Here is a 17,805-nt window from a genome sequence, read left to right on the forward strand (position 1 = left end):
TGCCATATATTTCATGTTATAGCAGTCTCAGATTATGACCCAGCACATGTTTGTTTTAAGAACACTTTCACAGCAGATTTGACAAAACACAAAGAATGTAAAACAGAACATACAACTGTCCCCCAAAGAGTTCAGTCACAAATTTAATTAACACATTATTTTTTTTAAAGAGCATCATCAGCATGGAAGCATGTCCTCTGAAATGGTGGCCGAAGCATGAAGGGGCATATGAACGTTTATCATATCTGGCATGTGAATACCTTGCAACACCAGTTACAAAAGTGCCATGCGAATGCCTGTTTTCAATTTCAGGTGACATTGTAAATAAGAAGCAGGCAGCATTATCTTCCATAAATGTAAACAAACTTGTTTGTCTTAGCGATTAGCTGAACAAGAAGTAGGACTGAGTGGACTTGTAGGCACAAAAGTTTTACATTGTTTTGCTTTTGAGTGATGTTATGTAACAGAAAAAAAATCAACATTTGTAAGTTACACTTTCACGATAAAGAGATTGCACTACAGTACTTGTATGAGGTGAATTGAAAAATACTATTTCTTTTTATAATTTCTACAGTGCAAATATTTGTAATAAAAATAATAATATAAAGTGAGCCCTGTGCACTTCGTATTCTGTGTTGTAACAGAAATCAATATATTTGAAAATGTAGAAAAACATCCAAAAATATTTAATACATTTCAATTGGTATTCTATTTTTTAACAATGCGATTAATCGTGATTAATTTTTTTATCGCAATTAATTTTTTTGAGTTAATCGCATGAGTTAACTGAGATTAATTGACAGCCCTACTATCTATATGTCATGATGTTGCCCTCTAGTGACTGGCACACAGAAAGCACAAGGGAGAATTCTTTGAGTGGAAGCGGTAGAAGTCTGTAGTGCTGTAGAACAAGTGTTGTAATGTCTATAGTGTCAACACTGATTTGCCTGTTTGCAGGACATGGATTGGTTACACTGTTTTAGGGTAGATTAACCCTGTAACTTTAACCTCTGTTAAGCTGGATGTCAAATCCCTGCTTGCAGAAGAAATTAAAATGAATCTGATAGTCTCCTAATCACCAGTGGAGCAGGACCCATATGGAAAAGCAACCAGCCTGCTCAAGCGATGTGCAGTGGAAATCACAAATCAGGGATGAGATACATTAGCAAATGCTATGTGGGCAAGGCTGCTCAGCACCTGGCTGCATTATTCCTGGCTGTAGCCATAGATATTACTTGTGCATTTTGTTAATGCCAAAACAACACCAAAATGAGTGTAGGAAAGTGTTATAACCCTTTTGAAAACTGCAGCAGTTCCATGTTAATGGATTTATAAAGAAGAGAGTTTTTCCCACATGTAAAAAAGCAACCACACAAAATAGAACAAATATTTCAGGTGAAATTTACAGTTCCAGGTCTCCCATTTGTGGTGCAGTTTACAGCTCCAGACATCACATTTGTATACCCACTTTTCCACATGCATCTAGTTATGCCCACAGATGATGCATGCACCCACGCTGCCCAAATGCCTGACATGTGGGGGTTCTGTGAAGCAGATGATGCTCTTTATCTGCCACAGATGTGCACATAAAAATGCAAACGCAAAGACCAACATGAAGCTGGCTGAAAATGTAGCTCTTAATATTTTCCCTTCCATAAAGTATTTACAGCCAGGCCTGGATGGAAGAAAAATGTCAGAGTAAGACATGAACTGAGGGCACAGCTGTTTTTCATGGTGAAGGCCTGTAAATCTAATTTATGAAAGACCACGTTGAAGCCTGTGGAAGTGCATATATATACAGATCTTTGCTTGGTGTTCAATACCAACCATTTCTACATTTTCTTTAGTGATTGCTTTGAGTTTCTCCTCCATGCGCTGCAAAGACTGCATCAGTTCATCGTTTCTCTTGGTGAGGCACTTGTTCCTTTCAAGGAGAGGTTTGCATTGTTTTTCAGCTTCTCGAACACGTTTCAACTGTAATAATGAATAATAATGACAAGTTAAAAATGGATTTTCCTTCCTTCACTGCGGGCTCTTGCCTTCTCTCTCCTTCCCAGGTGACTATTGTCCCAACAAAGCCCTGAACAAAAGTATGAAACGGAACTGACAGAATAATATCATCTAACTCTCATATAGCACTTTTCATCCATAGATCTCAAAGCACTGTACAAAGGAGGTCCCTTTTACACATGGGGAAACTGAGGCACAGAGAGACAACATGACTTGTCCAAGGTCACCCAGGAGGCCAGAAGCAGAGGTGGGAATAGAACCTGTCGACTGTGTCATACTGACTTCCTTACCAAAAGAAAGAGTTGGATTGGTCCTTGAATGGCCCAAGTTACGCTGATAGTAAATATCACATCCATAGCTTGGGCTCTTGATGGACAACAGAACATATATATATTTGTATAAAACAGTAGATTTATTTTAATCAAACCATTGCTTAACAGTGAGAAGGCATTTTTGTAGGTAGTAGCATGTTCTAATATATCAATGTCTATATTCTTATCCACTTAAATGTCCTCCTTCCTTACAAGATGAGTTCCACTGAATAACACTCAATTCCTGTTTAAAAAGACAAAACAAAACAATCCTTTCTGGCAGGGAAGGAGGAATCTCAAGTTGCCATTTTAGGCATAAAGCCCTTTGTCCCTTTTCCATTGTCCTTTGGGCGTTTTCCTTCCATGGCACAGTACTTAGTCATACTATATTATTTAATAAATATGCCCATTATCTAAGGTCTGTTTACAGTCATTTTCAAAGAAGTGGCATTTTCTCATTAAAAAATACTTCAGTAATTTAAAAGTTTGTATCCATAAGAGCAAAGTAGGGTGAATGTTAATGGTATAATCTTTTAGAAGCCAAGTTTTTGAGAGAGATACATAATCAAATCAATAAAAGTAATGCATTTTGCTGTGTTACTGAAACGTTGGTAAGACATCATTTACAAGTATTAATTAATACCACTGAGGCACACAAGATATCTATATTAACACATACTGAGTTAATCATGGTTATTGCTTCCACAATGAACGTAATGGAAACAGCACTGCTTTTCAAAAACTTAATCTTTTACTACAACTGCAGAAATGATGAAGGTCAAAAAGCACTGATGTTCACTTAAAGGCACACCTATCCTGTTCTAAGAGTCAATCTGATAAAGAAATGAATTTATTGTTGTAGCCTCTAGGGCTAGCCTGCTTGCTTGCCTATATATCTTTTCTTATAGGTTTCTTATTTTCTTATGACTTTGATTATTTGTTTTATTATAATAGGTTTACAGGTTTATATTAAAGTAGTTTGGCTGTAATGCAAGGGACCTACAGGCCACATTCTGTATATTGAGCTAAGGCAAAGTTAGCACACATATGTCTGGGACCTTTCACCCAGATAGCAAAGTTAGCACACATATGTCTGGGACCTTTCACCTAGGTAAATAGTGATGAGTTAAGGCATAAGGTCCATATATGGCTGTGATCTTTAACATAGATAGATAAAGGATGTGTTGAAGCAGGTTGGCATAGGGGGCTTTCCAAAGTTCATACTCTCTGTAAACAGGTACACCACAAGGAAATAACCGAAATAACCGGGAGGACAAAAATAACAAATGTAAGAATGATCTAATGTCATTAATATGTATGTATATGGCATTAATATGTACAAACATACCAGCCTATGGAGTAAGTGTACCCCAACATTTCAGTGGGTGAGGAAACTAAGTTTGGACATAGAAGGAGGGCCTGAGTGCTCAAGCCCTATAAAAGAGGGTGACCCACCTTGCCAAAAAAGTGTCTAAGCTTCTAAGTTTCTGAGGGTTTTTCTAAGTTTTGTGCTTGGGAGCTTGTTCTCTAAGTTTCTAAGCTCCACGCTTCTTCGTTCTTAGTTTATTAGTCTGTTAATTTAATTTTAAGTTTTAAGTCAGTTAGTTAAGTAAAACTCTAAGTTAGCTGCAATAGCTCTTAGCTCTAGCTTCTTCTAAACTCTGCACCTCCCTGTCAACAATTAAGGAACCTGAGGGGAGGCTGGGCCTTTGTGTCTTAGCACCAGGTCATCAAGAAAGGGTGTGAGTATATTAATTAAAAGCTTTATAGTGTATAATATCATGTGTATCTTTAAAATACTAGTATTGCATTTATAACTCTAATTATTTTACCAAGTTATTTATTGTGACACAGTGTCCTTGTTGGAGTTCAGGGATTATGGGCTGTTCATCTGTAGCAGAACTAGAAAAAAGGTCACCAGTGAAACAGGAAATCCATCTCAGATTGGCTGACGGGGTTACTGTGAAATTTCCTGGTAAACTCCTCAAGAACCCTCTGAACTGTGGCAGATTAAGCCTCGACCCCTATGAACTGTGGATCTGAGACCTAGACTGGCATCATCCACAGAGCCCTCTGAGGAGGCCCCAGGGCTGGGGCGAGTGGGCCAGGAGATGCAGGAGCTGGATTCAGTTGGCAGCCGGGGCTGGCCGTGGCTGCCCACTGTTGCCTCGTGTGTTTAAATGTAATGCGCTACCATGTTGTGCTTTATGAGGTGTTTTCTGAGGCATTCCATGATATACAGAATGGTAGCGTGTTAAATTGAAACACAAGAGACAGAAAATACCAGGAGGGCAGTGAATGTGGTGGACTAATGACCGAGGGCCTCATCCCAAGCCCCTTGCCATTGCCTTCAATGGGCTTTGGCTTAGGCCTTGAGGCAGCTGAGCCTTCCTGAGTACCACAATGCCATTTCCAACCCTCTCATGCCCCTGGGCCCTAGAGGTAGTGGGTGGTCACAGTATGAACTTTCTCTGCCTCTAACACCCTTAGAGGCTCCTCTTCTTTCCTTTCCTTTCTTTACAGCTCTTGCCTCCCCAATCTGACACAGACAAGAGCACACACCAGTTCATTTCGTTCATCTACAAGCAGTGTGTTCCTGTCCTCCAACTTCCGGATAGTGGCATTCAGCTCTGCCATTCTCTTCTGATTTCTGCGTAAATCCTGTAAATTGAAAGAAAGAAAATTTAGTTTCTAGGTCCTCTGAAACTGTCCATTGGACAAGAAACAAATGGACTGGAATGCTCACAAAAAAGACGAACACATCATCATTTTCTAATGAAACGAAACCCATTTGTAAGGTTGACATCATTTACGTCTGTCACAAGTACCTGGATGCTGGGTAAAAGTTAAAACAGCATGGACCTCATTCTGTACTATCTAATGCAGCTTTGACTCGTGCAACATGGGTGCAAATGACATGCCATTCTGTTGGTAGCAGTTTACATTCAGTATGCACTGGTGCTGATGACCACATAAGGTACAAGCTCAGGTCATTAGTCTGAACTCATTAGCTCAGGAAGCATTAACTGCTCAAAGCAAAGGGAAACATAAACATTTGCAAGGGAGAAACTTGGATAGGTCTCAACCTGAGCCTTCAAGGCTGCTTCGTTTGGACTTTGAAAGCTATATCTGAGGAGGAAGATTCATAGAAGGGGTTTCTGGACCGAGGAACAGAACTGGTCAAAATTTTTCCATTGGAACTTTTTTGATGGAAAATTAGGTTGTTGATTTAAAATTTTCTCAGAAAGTGCCTGCTTTCCTTGAACATTTTTTCCATGGGATTTTTTTTTCAGTTTCTGACAATTTTCAGATGAAAGTTTTCATTTTTCAGTTGTTGGAATAAAAAATTCTGGTTTTGTTTTTTGATTAAAAATTAAGTATTTCTGATGAAAATTGTGACAAAAACTAAAAATGTTTAATTTTTGTATAAATTTTCCTCAGAAACACTCTCATCCCCCTTCTTTTCTGAACAACTCTACTTAGGAGGGTTTTTTCAGAACAAAACTCAGGTTGGAAAGCAAGGAAAACACTGTCATTCTCAACTGCCTTTATCTTCTTATACCTGCTTTGCACAAAAGTGTAAGTAAAGAAATAGGCCCTGAATAGTTTAGTCCAGTAGACATTTCCTGTGCCAAGAACTATTTCCTGTAATTAGAATTACCACTAGAAGACACTTCACAGAGTGAGGCTTAACTACTATAGCAACATGAAAATGATGCAGGAAGTGGGCAAAATAATTTTGCAATCCAAATAAAGCCCATTGTTTGTATTTTGGATTACATTTAAGCCTACTTACAGGACTGCTACAGTGTTCTGATCCATCTCCAGCTCTTCCTGGGATCTCTCGTTTGGGACTGCTCATGTTACACTCCGCCTCCTTCACTAAGAAGAGCTGTTCATCCAGAGCCTCCTTCTGCAGCTGGAGCTTCTGTACATAGCCTGTCTGGGTCTCCAGTTCTTTCTCCAAGGAAAAGATGATTCTGTCTTTAGCCTTGATTTCATCCATCTTAATTAAGAAATAAAAGTACAATGTTACTGCACAAGCCCAACAGAATGTCAGCACTGCAGGAGTAAGGAGAGATCACCTTACCGTTGTTGTTCACTGCTGTATCTGCTGTTAAACAGTACACCAAACTCATGGATTACACACTTCCTCAACATCATAAAAAACAAATAGTTATTGCATCGGATTAGTAAGTCTATGATGAGCAAAGGCCATAAATTGAATGATATAGAAGTACATCTATGCACAAAATATGGACTAATTTTCAAAGGTGCCCAGGTCTTCACTCCCTGCTGATGTACATAAGAGATGCAGGTGCTCACCTTCTCTGAAAATCAGACCAAGGGTTTAATCTATAACTTCATCATCATCAAACATGCACAGTCTCTGGAAGACCAAAGCGCCAGCCAGAGTGACCACAGTTGATGGTGTTGCACCAGTACCAGTTCAAAGTAAGTGTAAAACAATCAAAATTAATATGATTGGGCTAGATCCCCAGGTATGGAGCTATGCTGATTCACACCAGCTGAGGATATGGTCTGTGTACTCACTTTGCACAGATGTAAGATCCTCAGTTGGTGTAAATTGGCACAGCTTCATAGATTTACATCCGCTGAGGATCTGTCCCCTCTATTTAGTAGACTTGCAGTCTAGGGGCCTCATTCTCCGCTCCCTATTGGCAGTGTCATTCTAATGAATGGAGAATCAAGTCCATAAGTTTCATTAGCTGCATCACTCCTGTCTAATGTTCCACGCAGATCCAGCACATATTGAAGTGTCTCATCCCTTCCACTAGAATCTGGATGACTGATGCTGTCCAGGCAGCTACACTGGAAGACTAGAAGAGAAAGGGGTAACTAACGTTTAGAATAAGATCACTGCACGTAAGCCCTGAAAACTTTAAAGATAGGTATGAGCCAGCTAAATGCCATTGAGCCTAAGGAAATTCTGTGACTCAGAATTTGTAAAACACTCAGGGAAAAAAATGCATGTTAATCTGTGAAAGTTACATGAGTCATTTCCCCAAAACCCGAATGCTGCCTGTGTTGAATTTTGCCCAGAGCCTCAAAGATATTTACTGATCCTGTCGCCTTTCATGCATACTGAAATCCTCCCAACAGTATATTTTTCAAATTAATGGGCCAGATGGTACTCAGACACAGAAGCCAAAATGTGGACTGTCCAGGTAAAACCCGGACGGGTGGCAACTCTAGGCCAGATTCTAATCTCTATTACACACTTGTCAATCTGATGCAACCCCATTGATTCCAGTGGAGATACAGTGGATTTACACTGGCGTAAATGAGATCAAAGTCTGACCTAGTGCATGGCACTTATACAAACAAAAGCTTTTTAAAAGGGACCATTTTTCTGTTTAAAATACCATTTCACTCACAAAATATTCATCCAGGGCTGAGTTGACTAGTGTTGCCAACTCTCACAATTTTGTTGTGAGTCTCATGCTATTTAGTGTTTATCTTAAAGCCCAAATCCATTGTCTGAGAGTTTGAGCTTCCAGTTAAGAAAAAAAGGAAGATCCTAGCCCTCAGGATTACAGAGCGAAGCTTGAAAATATGACACAAGAGTACCATAAAGGCTCAAAAAAGCAAAAGGCAAACCAGAAAGAACCCAACATTCATTCTTTTGAAACTCTCATGATTACTAAACCAGTCTCCTGATTTCGGGGGTCTGATTTCCCACTTTTTCTGAACTCTGGGTAATGGCAATATTACGATCTACACCATTCTAGGGTCTAGCCCAGCAATTTAAAAATGAAAAAGTAATTAATTTGAATTTTTTTTCACTTACCTGCCAAATCGTGAATTCAACTTTCCAGACCAAATTCGTTGCTGTTGCAAGTGAGCATAACTCCTTTGAAGCCAGTGGAGTTGTAGCCACTTACCCCAGCACTGAATTTGACCTTCTGTGTTGTTTCTATAACTGTTGATGACACCATAAAGACTAAAGCAGAGAGCATTGCTCCCCTCTGCTGTTTAAAATCTTTCCATACTATCATTTGTATTAGAAAAGCTGGTAGGTAGCAACTGCAGACGGAGACATAATCACAACATGCAGTAAGAACTCGTATAATATCTAATACAAATCTTCTCTTATCCTGACACTAATGGATCAAATACATGTTTGGGGCATAGCTCAACTAGAATTTCAATTTCCTTTTAAATTAAATTAAATTTATAATAATAATAAGGGCTCTCAAGCGATTAAAAAAATGAATCATGATTAAAAAAAATTAATCGCAATTAATCACAGTGTTAAACAATAACAGAATACCATTTATTTAAATATTTTTGGATGTTTTCTACATTTTCAAATATATTGATTTCAATTACAACACAGAATAGAAAGCGTACAGTGCTCACTTTATATTTATTTTTGATTACAAATATTTGCACTGTAAAAAAATGAAAGAAATAATATTTTTCAATTCACCTAATACAAGTACTGTAGTGCAATCTCTTTATTATGAAAGTTTAAGTTACAAATGTAGAATTATGTACCAAAAAACTGTATTCAAAAATAAAACAATGTAAAATTTTAGAGCCTGCAAGTCCACTCAGTCCTACTTCTTATTCAGCCAATCACTAAGACAAACAAGTTTGTTTACATTTGCAGGAGATAATGCTGCCCGCTTCTTGTTTACAATGTCACCTGAAAGTGAGAACAGGTGTTTGTCCATGCGTCCATGCTGATGACGGATTCTGCTCAATAACAATCTGAAGCAGTGCAGACCAATGCATGTTCATTTTCATAATCTGAGTCAGATCCCACCAGCAGAAGGTTGATTTTCTTTTTTGGTGGTTTGGGTTCTGTAGGTTCCACATCAGAGTGTTGCTCTTTTAAGACTTCTGAAAGCATGCTCCACACCTCGTCTCTCTCAGATTTTGGAAGACACTTCAGGTTCTCAAACCTTAGGCTGATTAGAAATCTCACATTGGTACCTTCTTTGCGTTTGGTGAAATCTACAGTGAAAGTGTTCTTAAAATGAACATATGCTGGGTCATCATCTGAGACTGTATAACATGAAATATATGGCAGAATGTGGGTAAAACAGAGCAGGGGACATACAATTCTCCCCCAAGGAGTTCAGTCACAAATTTAATTAATGCATTATTTTTTTCCGAGCATCATCAGCACGGAAGCATGTCCTCTGGAATGGTGGCCGAAGCATGAAGGGTCATACGATTGTTTAGCATATCTGGCACGTAAATACAAAAGTGCCATGCAAATGCCTGTTCTCACTTTTTGGTGACATTGTAAACAAGAAGAGGGCAACATTATCTCCTGTAAATGTAAACAAACTTGTTTGTCTTAGTGGTTGACTGAACAAGAAGTAGGACTGAGTGGACTTCTATGCTCCAAAGTTTTACATGGTTTTGTTTTGAGTGCACTTATGTAACAAAAAAATCTACATTTGTAAATTGCACTTTCATGACAAAGAGATTGGACTACAGTACTTGTATGAGGTGAATTGAAAAATACTATTTCTTTTATCATTTTTACATTTGTAATAATCATACATAATTGTAATAATCATACATTTGTAATAATCATTTCTTTTGTTTATCATTTTTACATTTGTAATAAAAAATAATATACACTTTGATTTCAATTACAACACAGAATACAATGCATATGAAAATGTAGAAAAAATCAAAAATATTTCAATTGGTATTCTATTGTTTAACAGTATAATTAAAATTGCGATTAATCGCGATTAATTTTTTTAATCATGATTAATTTTTTTTGAGTTAATCGTGTGAGTTAACTGCGATTTACAGCCCTAATAATAATAATAATAATAGTAATAAATAATAATAATAATTTTATGGCCAATAATAAAAATTGTAGATATTGTACACAGCTCAGCTAAGGCTTTGGGATCTAAGCTCATCAGTACAGAGTTTAGGAGGAGTATCTCTCTCTCTCTCTCTATCTGAAATAATGAAGTACCTATCCCTGGCAGATCTAAGTGCTGCTTAGTGTTGTGCATTTGACTGGGTGCCTGGGCTTTTTGTTCCCATCTTCCTCTGCAGCACAAGGTTTGGACACTGATAGAGGGAACTGATGGTCCAGTATTCTGAGCCAGCAAGATAAATCCTCTGCTTGCTGAAAATCCAAACCTGAGATTTATTAACATGTAGGAAACCTCATGGAATATCTGGAGGAAACCGCAGTGTGGCAAAACCCAGTATTTCCTCTTTGCTGGAGACCTTCACATTGCATGCTGCTGGCTTCTGAAGATTAATTTGATTTTATGTTGCATATGAATTAACAATTATAGATGGGCCCCAGCAACAAAATCTGGATCTAGATTTCCATCACCCGCCAAGTTCTGGGGTGTTTGGATCCAATGGTTCTGTTCAGTCCACTATTAGGTGTCGGACTGTGCCTGGTGACTGGGTCACTATTAGGTGCCGGACTAGCACTGGTGACTGGGACAATGTTGGTAGAAGAAGGAAAGCCCATGAAGCCTTTTCCCTCTGTCAACATGCTGGGCAAGAACCAGGAACAGTCAGTCACAGAACTCTGTGCACCCCAGGGGTGTTATTTGCCCAAAAGAGGCTGAGGGCTTTGGAGAGAGGGGCAGGACCACGGCTGTGGAGAGGGATCCCCACACACTCCCTTTGCACTTCCTGGCACTCTCCTGAGGCATAATCCATCCCAGAACTGTCCCTTGGGGCTGCACAGCTTCCTACACAGATAATGGCTCAATGGCACAAACTAGCCCTAAGGCAAGATTAGGATCATTCATGTCTACAAAGAGAGAGTCTTTTGAGCTGGATTTGGATTTCAGGGATGTACAGCTGAGGGCTTTCGTTCAGTCCCACTTCTAGCTAAAACACCCAGCACCTGCAGTGCAGGTGGTTTAATTTTGGAAACCACGATTGCTAGAAAGACAAAGTCACTGCAGAGAAGAACATCACAAGGGGGAGGGATAGCTCAGTGGTTTGAGCATTGGCCTGCTAAACCCAGGGTTGTGAGTTCAATCCTTCAGGGGGCCATTTAGGGATCTGGGGCAAAAATTGGGGATTGGTCCTGCTTTGAGCAGGGGGTTGGACTAGATGATCTCCTGAGGTCCCCTCCAACCCTGATATTCTATGATTCTATGATCACCACAATGTTCTTTGTGATAGAGCTACTTCTTCTGCACTGCAAGCTGGAAGGAGAATGCCACTTTCCCCTACATAGAACATTTGAAAAAGAAATGCACATGGGCAAGCAGAGAGGAAATAGAAAGACTAATAGAAAGAGTTATGCCATGTTTGGGATGCAAAGGTGTTACATCTATCAGTCTGGTAAAGCTATAAATCTGCATGTTTTATGCCCTATACTGCACAATGAAATTCTCCTTTCACCCAAGTGCTGGGGACCTGTGTTTTCGGGGAAGGAGGGTCTGGGGCCTATTCTGGCTGCTGTGGTGAAGTTTTGAGTGGCCATGGATAGCACAGTAGTAACTGACGACTCCTGCTGTAGATGGCAGGTATAATATTTATGCAGTGAGTCCGCTGACAGCCTCCTGCTTCCAAAGCACAGCCCCTACCACTAAAGCTAAAAGAGAATTCCTGTTAGCAGTATAGGGCCATAGTGGGGAGACGCTCTGATTCCATCCCGAAAAGGCAGCAGTGGTGTGGGTGCGTATCTATTTATACACACACAAACTACCAATTTGTTACAGAATATACCATTAGCATATTTCCTCCTGGGTTCCAGTAGCCCCGTGAATAGCTCACATCAGCAGCTCCCGCCAACTTCATCTCACCTAATTCCAAGAGAGATGTGGTAACTGGGAGTATTTTAATCTGTTTGCAAACTAATTTGCACTGCCCGGGTCTGACTGAACAGGAAACCTATCAGCACTAGAGGCAAATCAACAAGGCTGTAAGGAGTCACCCTGGCTGTTTGGTGCATAGGGAGATTACTAACCAGTCTGCGAATATCCCTTTCACTCTCCCATTTGATCTTAGAGATGGCTTCCTGATGGGACTGATGCTCACTCCGAAGATCACCCGCCTTGATCTTATCGGCTTGAATCATGTTGGTAAGGGCCTCGTCCACCTGCTTTTTGGCAGATTTTAGTTCAGTAATTTCCTGCAAAAGTTTAAGGCGCTCGGAGTCAAATTGTTTCCTGGCCTCTTCACGAGCCTCAATGGTCAGCGCTGTCCTTACTTTGTCACTGCTCCCATCCCGCAAAGCATACAGTGCTGACTTGAGACGCTGGATTTCACTGTCTCTCACTTTAACCGTCCGAGTAATTTCCTGCTCATGCTGTTTGATTAGGTTCTCCCGCACTGCCTGCAGCTCTTTCATTTTCTCCTCATGGAGTTTGGCTTTAAGTTCAGTGATCTGCACAGTCTGCTTGCGTTGCTCCAATTCTCTGATCCGCTTAGTTTCTTGAATCTTTTCTCTTTCAAGTTTGCTGACCTACAGGTTGAGAAGAAAAGAAAATCAGCTGCCAGAAATATGTTCTAAACCATGCCCATTTGAAGTACCCATACACTCCAGCAAATCAGGGAGGGAAATCACCTGAGACACTCATCGATTCTTTCACCCTCAGTATGACAAGATATGGGCCACATCCTAAAGCACTTACTCAACTTTATCCCGTCTTTACTCAGGCAAAAAGTCTCCTTGACCTCATTAGGAGTTTTTCCTCAGTGAGGACTTCAGCATTTGTCCCTACATACTTTTTCTCAACACAAGTGCTTCACTGCTGTTCATTAAAATAAATGACTGAAGCCTCTTGCCCGGGCAATGACCCACCCTGCAATAACAGAGCAACCCAACAATCTTCACTAACCTTATCTTAGAGCTCGTTAGCAACCCTACAAATCAAACTCTTGTGAACATGCAATGAAGGAATGCAATTTGATGAAGAAAGAGATTTCAATAAGAACGGAATGTGACAGGCTTATTATTTACAGTAAGAAGGGAAAAGAAGGATTTTAAGATGATAAAAACTCCCGTGGCAATTTCCTTTAAAAAATACCATAAAGACTCAGAGAGTGAGCAAACCCTTTAAAGTGAGAAAGACAAGGAAAGATAAAAAAATGAATAATAATTAATAAAATACTACCTCAGTTGAAAGCCCCCCAGGAGACACGGGTGGTGCCTTCTTACAATCGTAATTGATTTGAAGGATGGGATTTGCTAAAGCTAACGAATGCCATATGCAATATGCATTGAGGTGACATGTTTCTCTTGCATTCTGTCCTCAGGTGGTCTCAGATATACTCTCAACCAAAATATATCTCGAAGGGGGAAAAGAGTCCTAAAAGTGCAGTTTCACTTCAGTTTCAGGTCACCAAAGTTATCCTGACAGATCCTAAAAATGAGCAGTGTGTTTCTTAGGGCTTCTTAAAAAAAAATCCAATGAGCAACGTATAGAATCATAGAGTGTAGGGCTGGAAGGGACCTTGAGGTGTCATCAAGTCCAGCCTCCTGCATTGAGGCAGGACCAACTAAACCTAGACCATCCCTGACAGGTGTCCAACCTGTTCTTCGAACTTCCAATCAAGGGGATTTCACAGCCTCCCTTGGATGCCAGTTCCAGAGCTTAACTACCCTTATAGTTAGAAAGTTTTTCCTAATAGCTAACCTAAATTTCCCTTGCTGCAGATTAAGCCCATTGCTACTTGTCCTACTTTCTGTGGCCATAGAGAACAATTGATCATAGTCCTCTTTATAACAGCCCTTAACATATCTGAAGACTGTTATCATGTCCCCCCCATCAGTCTTCTTTTCTCAAGTCTAAACAGGCCCAGTTCTTTTTAACCTTTCCTCTTAGGTCAGGTTTTCTAAACTTTTTATCATTTTTGTTGCTCTCCTCTGGAATCTCTCCAATTTGTCAAGATCTTTCCTAAAGTGTGGTGCCCAGAACTGGACACAGTACTCCCACTGAGGCCTCACCAGTGACAGGTGGAGTGGGACAGTTACCTCCCATTCCTTACATATGACCCTCCTGTTAATACACCCCAGAATGGTATTAGCCTTTGTCACAACTGCATCACATGGTGACTCATATTCAACTTCATTCTTAGGGCACCAAGCTCTGCAACAGCCCAGGTCAAAGTTGTCAAACTTGGCTGTTTAAAATTAGGCCCTAAGCTCTGTATTTAGGCACATAAATACGAGCGCTCTGTTTTTCAAAGGGCTGAGTGCTCACAGCTCTCCCTGACAGCTAACAGCATACCACAGTGGTGCTACTGTACTATTAGCCTATGGTTACAGTGGAAATAAAGACAGAGAGGGTCAGTGAGAAAACAAAGTGGAAAGCATGAGAGAAATTCACTACTCCTTCAAGTTCCTGGCAGCCAGCCTATGGTTCCTAAGAAGAAAAGCTAATCCCTGCCTGTCTGCTAAGACATCAGTGCCAAGGCTTGAAAAACCATTGTGCCTTTCCAGGTTCTGAGATCAGCCTGCTGTAAAAGTCTGAGATGCAGGATGAATTAGAAAGAATGACTGTGTCAGTTTTCTTGTTGCTTGCGAATCCTGCCATGTTAAAATGGGTTTCAATTAATGACTATAAATCTCACTGGAGGGTGAGGGGAGAAACCCCCCCACAGATTATCCCAGACTGTCTATTTGTTCTTTCATCTTATTTCTGCTACAACTAAAGAAACCGATTTCCACTCAACAGGCCAATGGGCTTCTGAGATTGCCATTAGCTTTGATATGTGGATAAGAAAGCCTTTCATGATAAAAGACCCGATGGAAACTAAAGCACTTGCTGTTGTTCAGTTTTGGAAGCTCCGAGCAGCCCAGCCTAGGTTTGTTTTCCTGAGGCCATGCTTATCCGTGAAGGAATCAAAGAATTTCCATCACAGGCTTCAATTAAAATCAACTGGGGGAAAAAAACCACATCAGTAAGTGCTGCCCTTTGAAACTGCTACTGTGGCTCAGTGGCAGATTCAGAGTCCTAGCATGTGGACAGCACTGGCCATAACTTCAGGATTCGGTGAGAGGAAATCAACAGCAACTATAACATGGGACTTCTGTTGTTTGCTGCTCATAAAGAACATCTTGTTAAAACTAAAGAGTGCCGCTATCTCATTAGCATCCAGGAGACACTTAGCTCTCGCTGTATAAGGCTTTATAGGACAAAAGCAACACTCTTGCACCTGGCAATGCACGGGAGACTCCAGGGCACAGGTGTAATGTCATGGGCTCCTGACTAGAAGCACCAGTAAGAAAGCAGGAAGTGATGCAGTGGGAAAAAACCCATTTCATTGCAAAGCAACTTCAAAACTTGATGACGTTTTGCCAGCCTGAAACTATCTACTTCTTCAGGCACGACCGGCAGGAAGTGGAAAGGCTATCTGCACCTTCTCTGCAGAGCAAGTGCACAGTGACAGCTAGAAATTTACACTGTGGGTGACATCCGTCACCCCCATTCCGGTTCCTTTCAGTTGGAGCGGCATGAAGAGTCCTAAAAGCCCCATATTCTGCCAAGGAAGAATTCCCTCAGTCAGCTGTAAAGCTGCTTCCTGAAGACGTCCTGCAGGCCTCAGGGGGCTGTTGGGTTGGGGCAAGAGGCAATAGACATGTGTTGGGGTGGGGTCACAGCCTACAGCACTGAAGAGATCTGTCCCATAGAGATCCCTGGGAGGCTGCTGTACTTTAGACTCTGAGTGCTGGGAACCTCTCCAGCCTCTTAGGGTATGTCACATGGCAAGAAAAAGATGCAGGGCAGAGAGGCTCAGCCTGGGTCTATAGACTCAGACTTGTGCAATGAGGGTGAAAGTAGCAGTGTAGATGTTCCCAGTTGGGCTGGAGCTAGGCTCTGACTCCCACCCCACTCGCTGGGTTTCAGAGGCCAAGCAGGAAAATCTACACTGCTATTTTTAGCCTGGTAACGTAAGCCCATATCTGTAGACCACAGCTCTGAGACTTGTTGCCATGGGTTTGGGGTTTTTTGCAGTGTAGACGTACCCTAAGGGTCTACACTGAATAAAAGACCAGCAGCATGGTTGCGGCCAGCACAGGTAAGCTGACTCAGGCTTGTGGGGCTTGGGCTTCAGGGCTAAAAACTGCTATGTAGATGTTCAGCTCAGGCTGGAGCCTGAGCTCTGGGACCCTTCCCCTTGTGGATCCTCCCCCGCTCAAAGGTAGGGTCCGTAAGGAAGGTCTACACTGCACATTAAACTGAGGCTCTGACTCAGGGTTGAGCCCAAGTCAGAAGGTCTGACTCTGAAGTGCTGCATGGATGCTAGCATGACTGTGAGACCTGGGTCTAGCAATTTACAATGCAGAGTAGAAGTTCAAGTGTGGGCTAGGAAACACCAACTCCACAGGCCTGGGTCCTGTAGAGTTGGGTTTACAATGCAGTGCACCTAGCCTTAGAGGTACAGCACAGAATCACACACTATATATTTATGGAGCACTTCACTCACTAGTGAAATGCAACCGTCTTTGGAGTGGCCGAAATAAGTCCTTCGAGAATGCACAGCAACACAACACAGTAGGCAGAGATAAATGAAAAACATGGTAGTCACAGAACTAACACTGAATTTAAGGGTGTCAGGATAAATCTAACTAATTGGAACGTAGCCAGGATCTTGAGGTCAACAATCCTTTTCTTCATAGGCCTGAGCCTCCTTTAACTTACCCCCATGTAAACAAAGTGTAATTCCATTGAAGTCAGGATAAAAATGGTGTAAGTACAGAAGAATCAGGCCCTGTCTTCTGGTTAAAAAACATGTGTGCCCGCCTTGATTTTCTGTTATACAGCTTTTCCAGATCTTTTTCTCCTTTGCAGATACTGTCATTTAATACTGACTCTTCACTCACCTTCGATTTCTCCTGATGCAGCTCAATTTGAATGTCTGTGAGCTTGGTCCTGAGCTCTTCATTGGCAGCCTGCAGGGCAACAATCAGTGCCTCCGGCTTCTCGCCCTTGCTGCGTCCTTTTTTTGACATTGTTTCTTCCTAATGAGAGTCTATGCGTTTAATTCCTTTCAAATAGGGACTGCCATCTTTGTTTGTTCCGTTCAGTGCAAGTTGTCTCAGCACCTACTGTGTGACATTCCTTAAGGTCCTGTCCTCAGCCGCTTTGGAAGCCCTGCGAGAAATAAGACACACTGTTATTTGTCAGTGGGTCAGTGGCATCACAACGGTTCATATGGTTACAAAACATTAAGACAATAGTTCATTTTTCCAAACACTGTGACCTCTGTCCAGAGACTTGCAAGGGGGATTTTAGCACAATCAAATTGCTATGTGTAAGCTTGGCATGCCTAATGGCTTTCAAAGCAATGTCCTCCCTCTTTCTTGTTTCCTCCAGGGGGCATTCCGCAAAGAAGTAGGAGGCAGTTTGTTTCTTAAGGATTTCTGTAGCTGAGCAAAGAGATTTTTAAAAATAATTCTGGTTCTGTTAGTTGCCACTGATTCAAAGCCTCGGATAAAGAGGTCTTCTGTGCAGAATAAGCACAGCATTGGCAGTAGCGGAACAAGCTTCCTCCA

General features: G+C 41.1%; 1 protein-coding gene across 2 annotated transcripts in view; it reads right to left on the minus strand.

Annotated features, from left to right (window-relative positions):
* Positions 1-17,262, minus strand: part of JAKMIP2 (janus kinase and microtubule interacting protein 2) — a 36,793-nt gene extending 19,531 nt beyond the window's left edge. For both annotated transcript variants that reach the window (XM_077823974.1, XM_077823973.1), the window contains exons 1-5: positions 17,134-17,262; positions 12,271-12,768; positions 6,118-6,327; positions 4,884-4,982; positions 1,828-1,974 (exon numbers count right to left, since the gene is read on the minus strand). In XM_077823974.1, the coding sequence (XP_077680100.1) occupies positions 1,828-1,974; positions 4,884-4,982; positions 6,118-6,327; positions 12,271-12,768; positions 17,134-17,262 (1,083 nt within the window). The remainder of the gene's footprint in view (positions 1-1,827; positions 1,975-4,883; positions 4,983-6,117; positions 6,328-12,270; positions 12,769-17,133) is intronic.
* Positions 17,263-17,805: the final 543 nt, after the last annotated feature.

Source organism: Eretmochelys imbricata, chromosome 8 (genome assembly GCF_965152235.1).
Source record: "Eretmochelys imbricata isolate rEreImb1 chromosome 8, rEreImb1.hap1, whole genome shotgun sequence".
NCBI classification, from domain to species: Eukaryota; Metazoa; Chordata; order Testudines; family Cheloniidae; genus Eretmochelys; species Eretmochelys imbricata.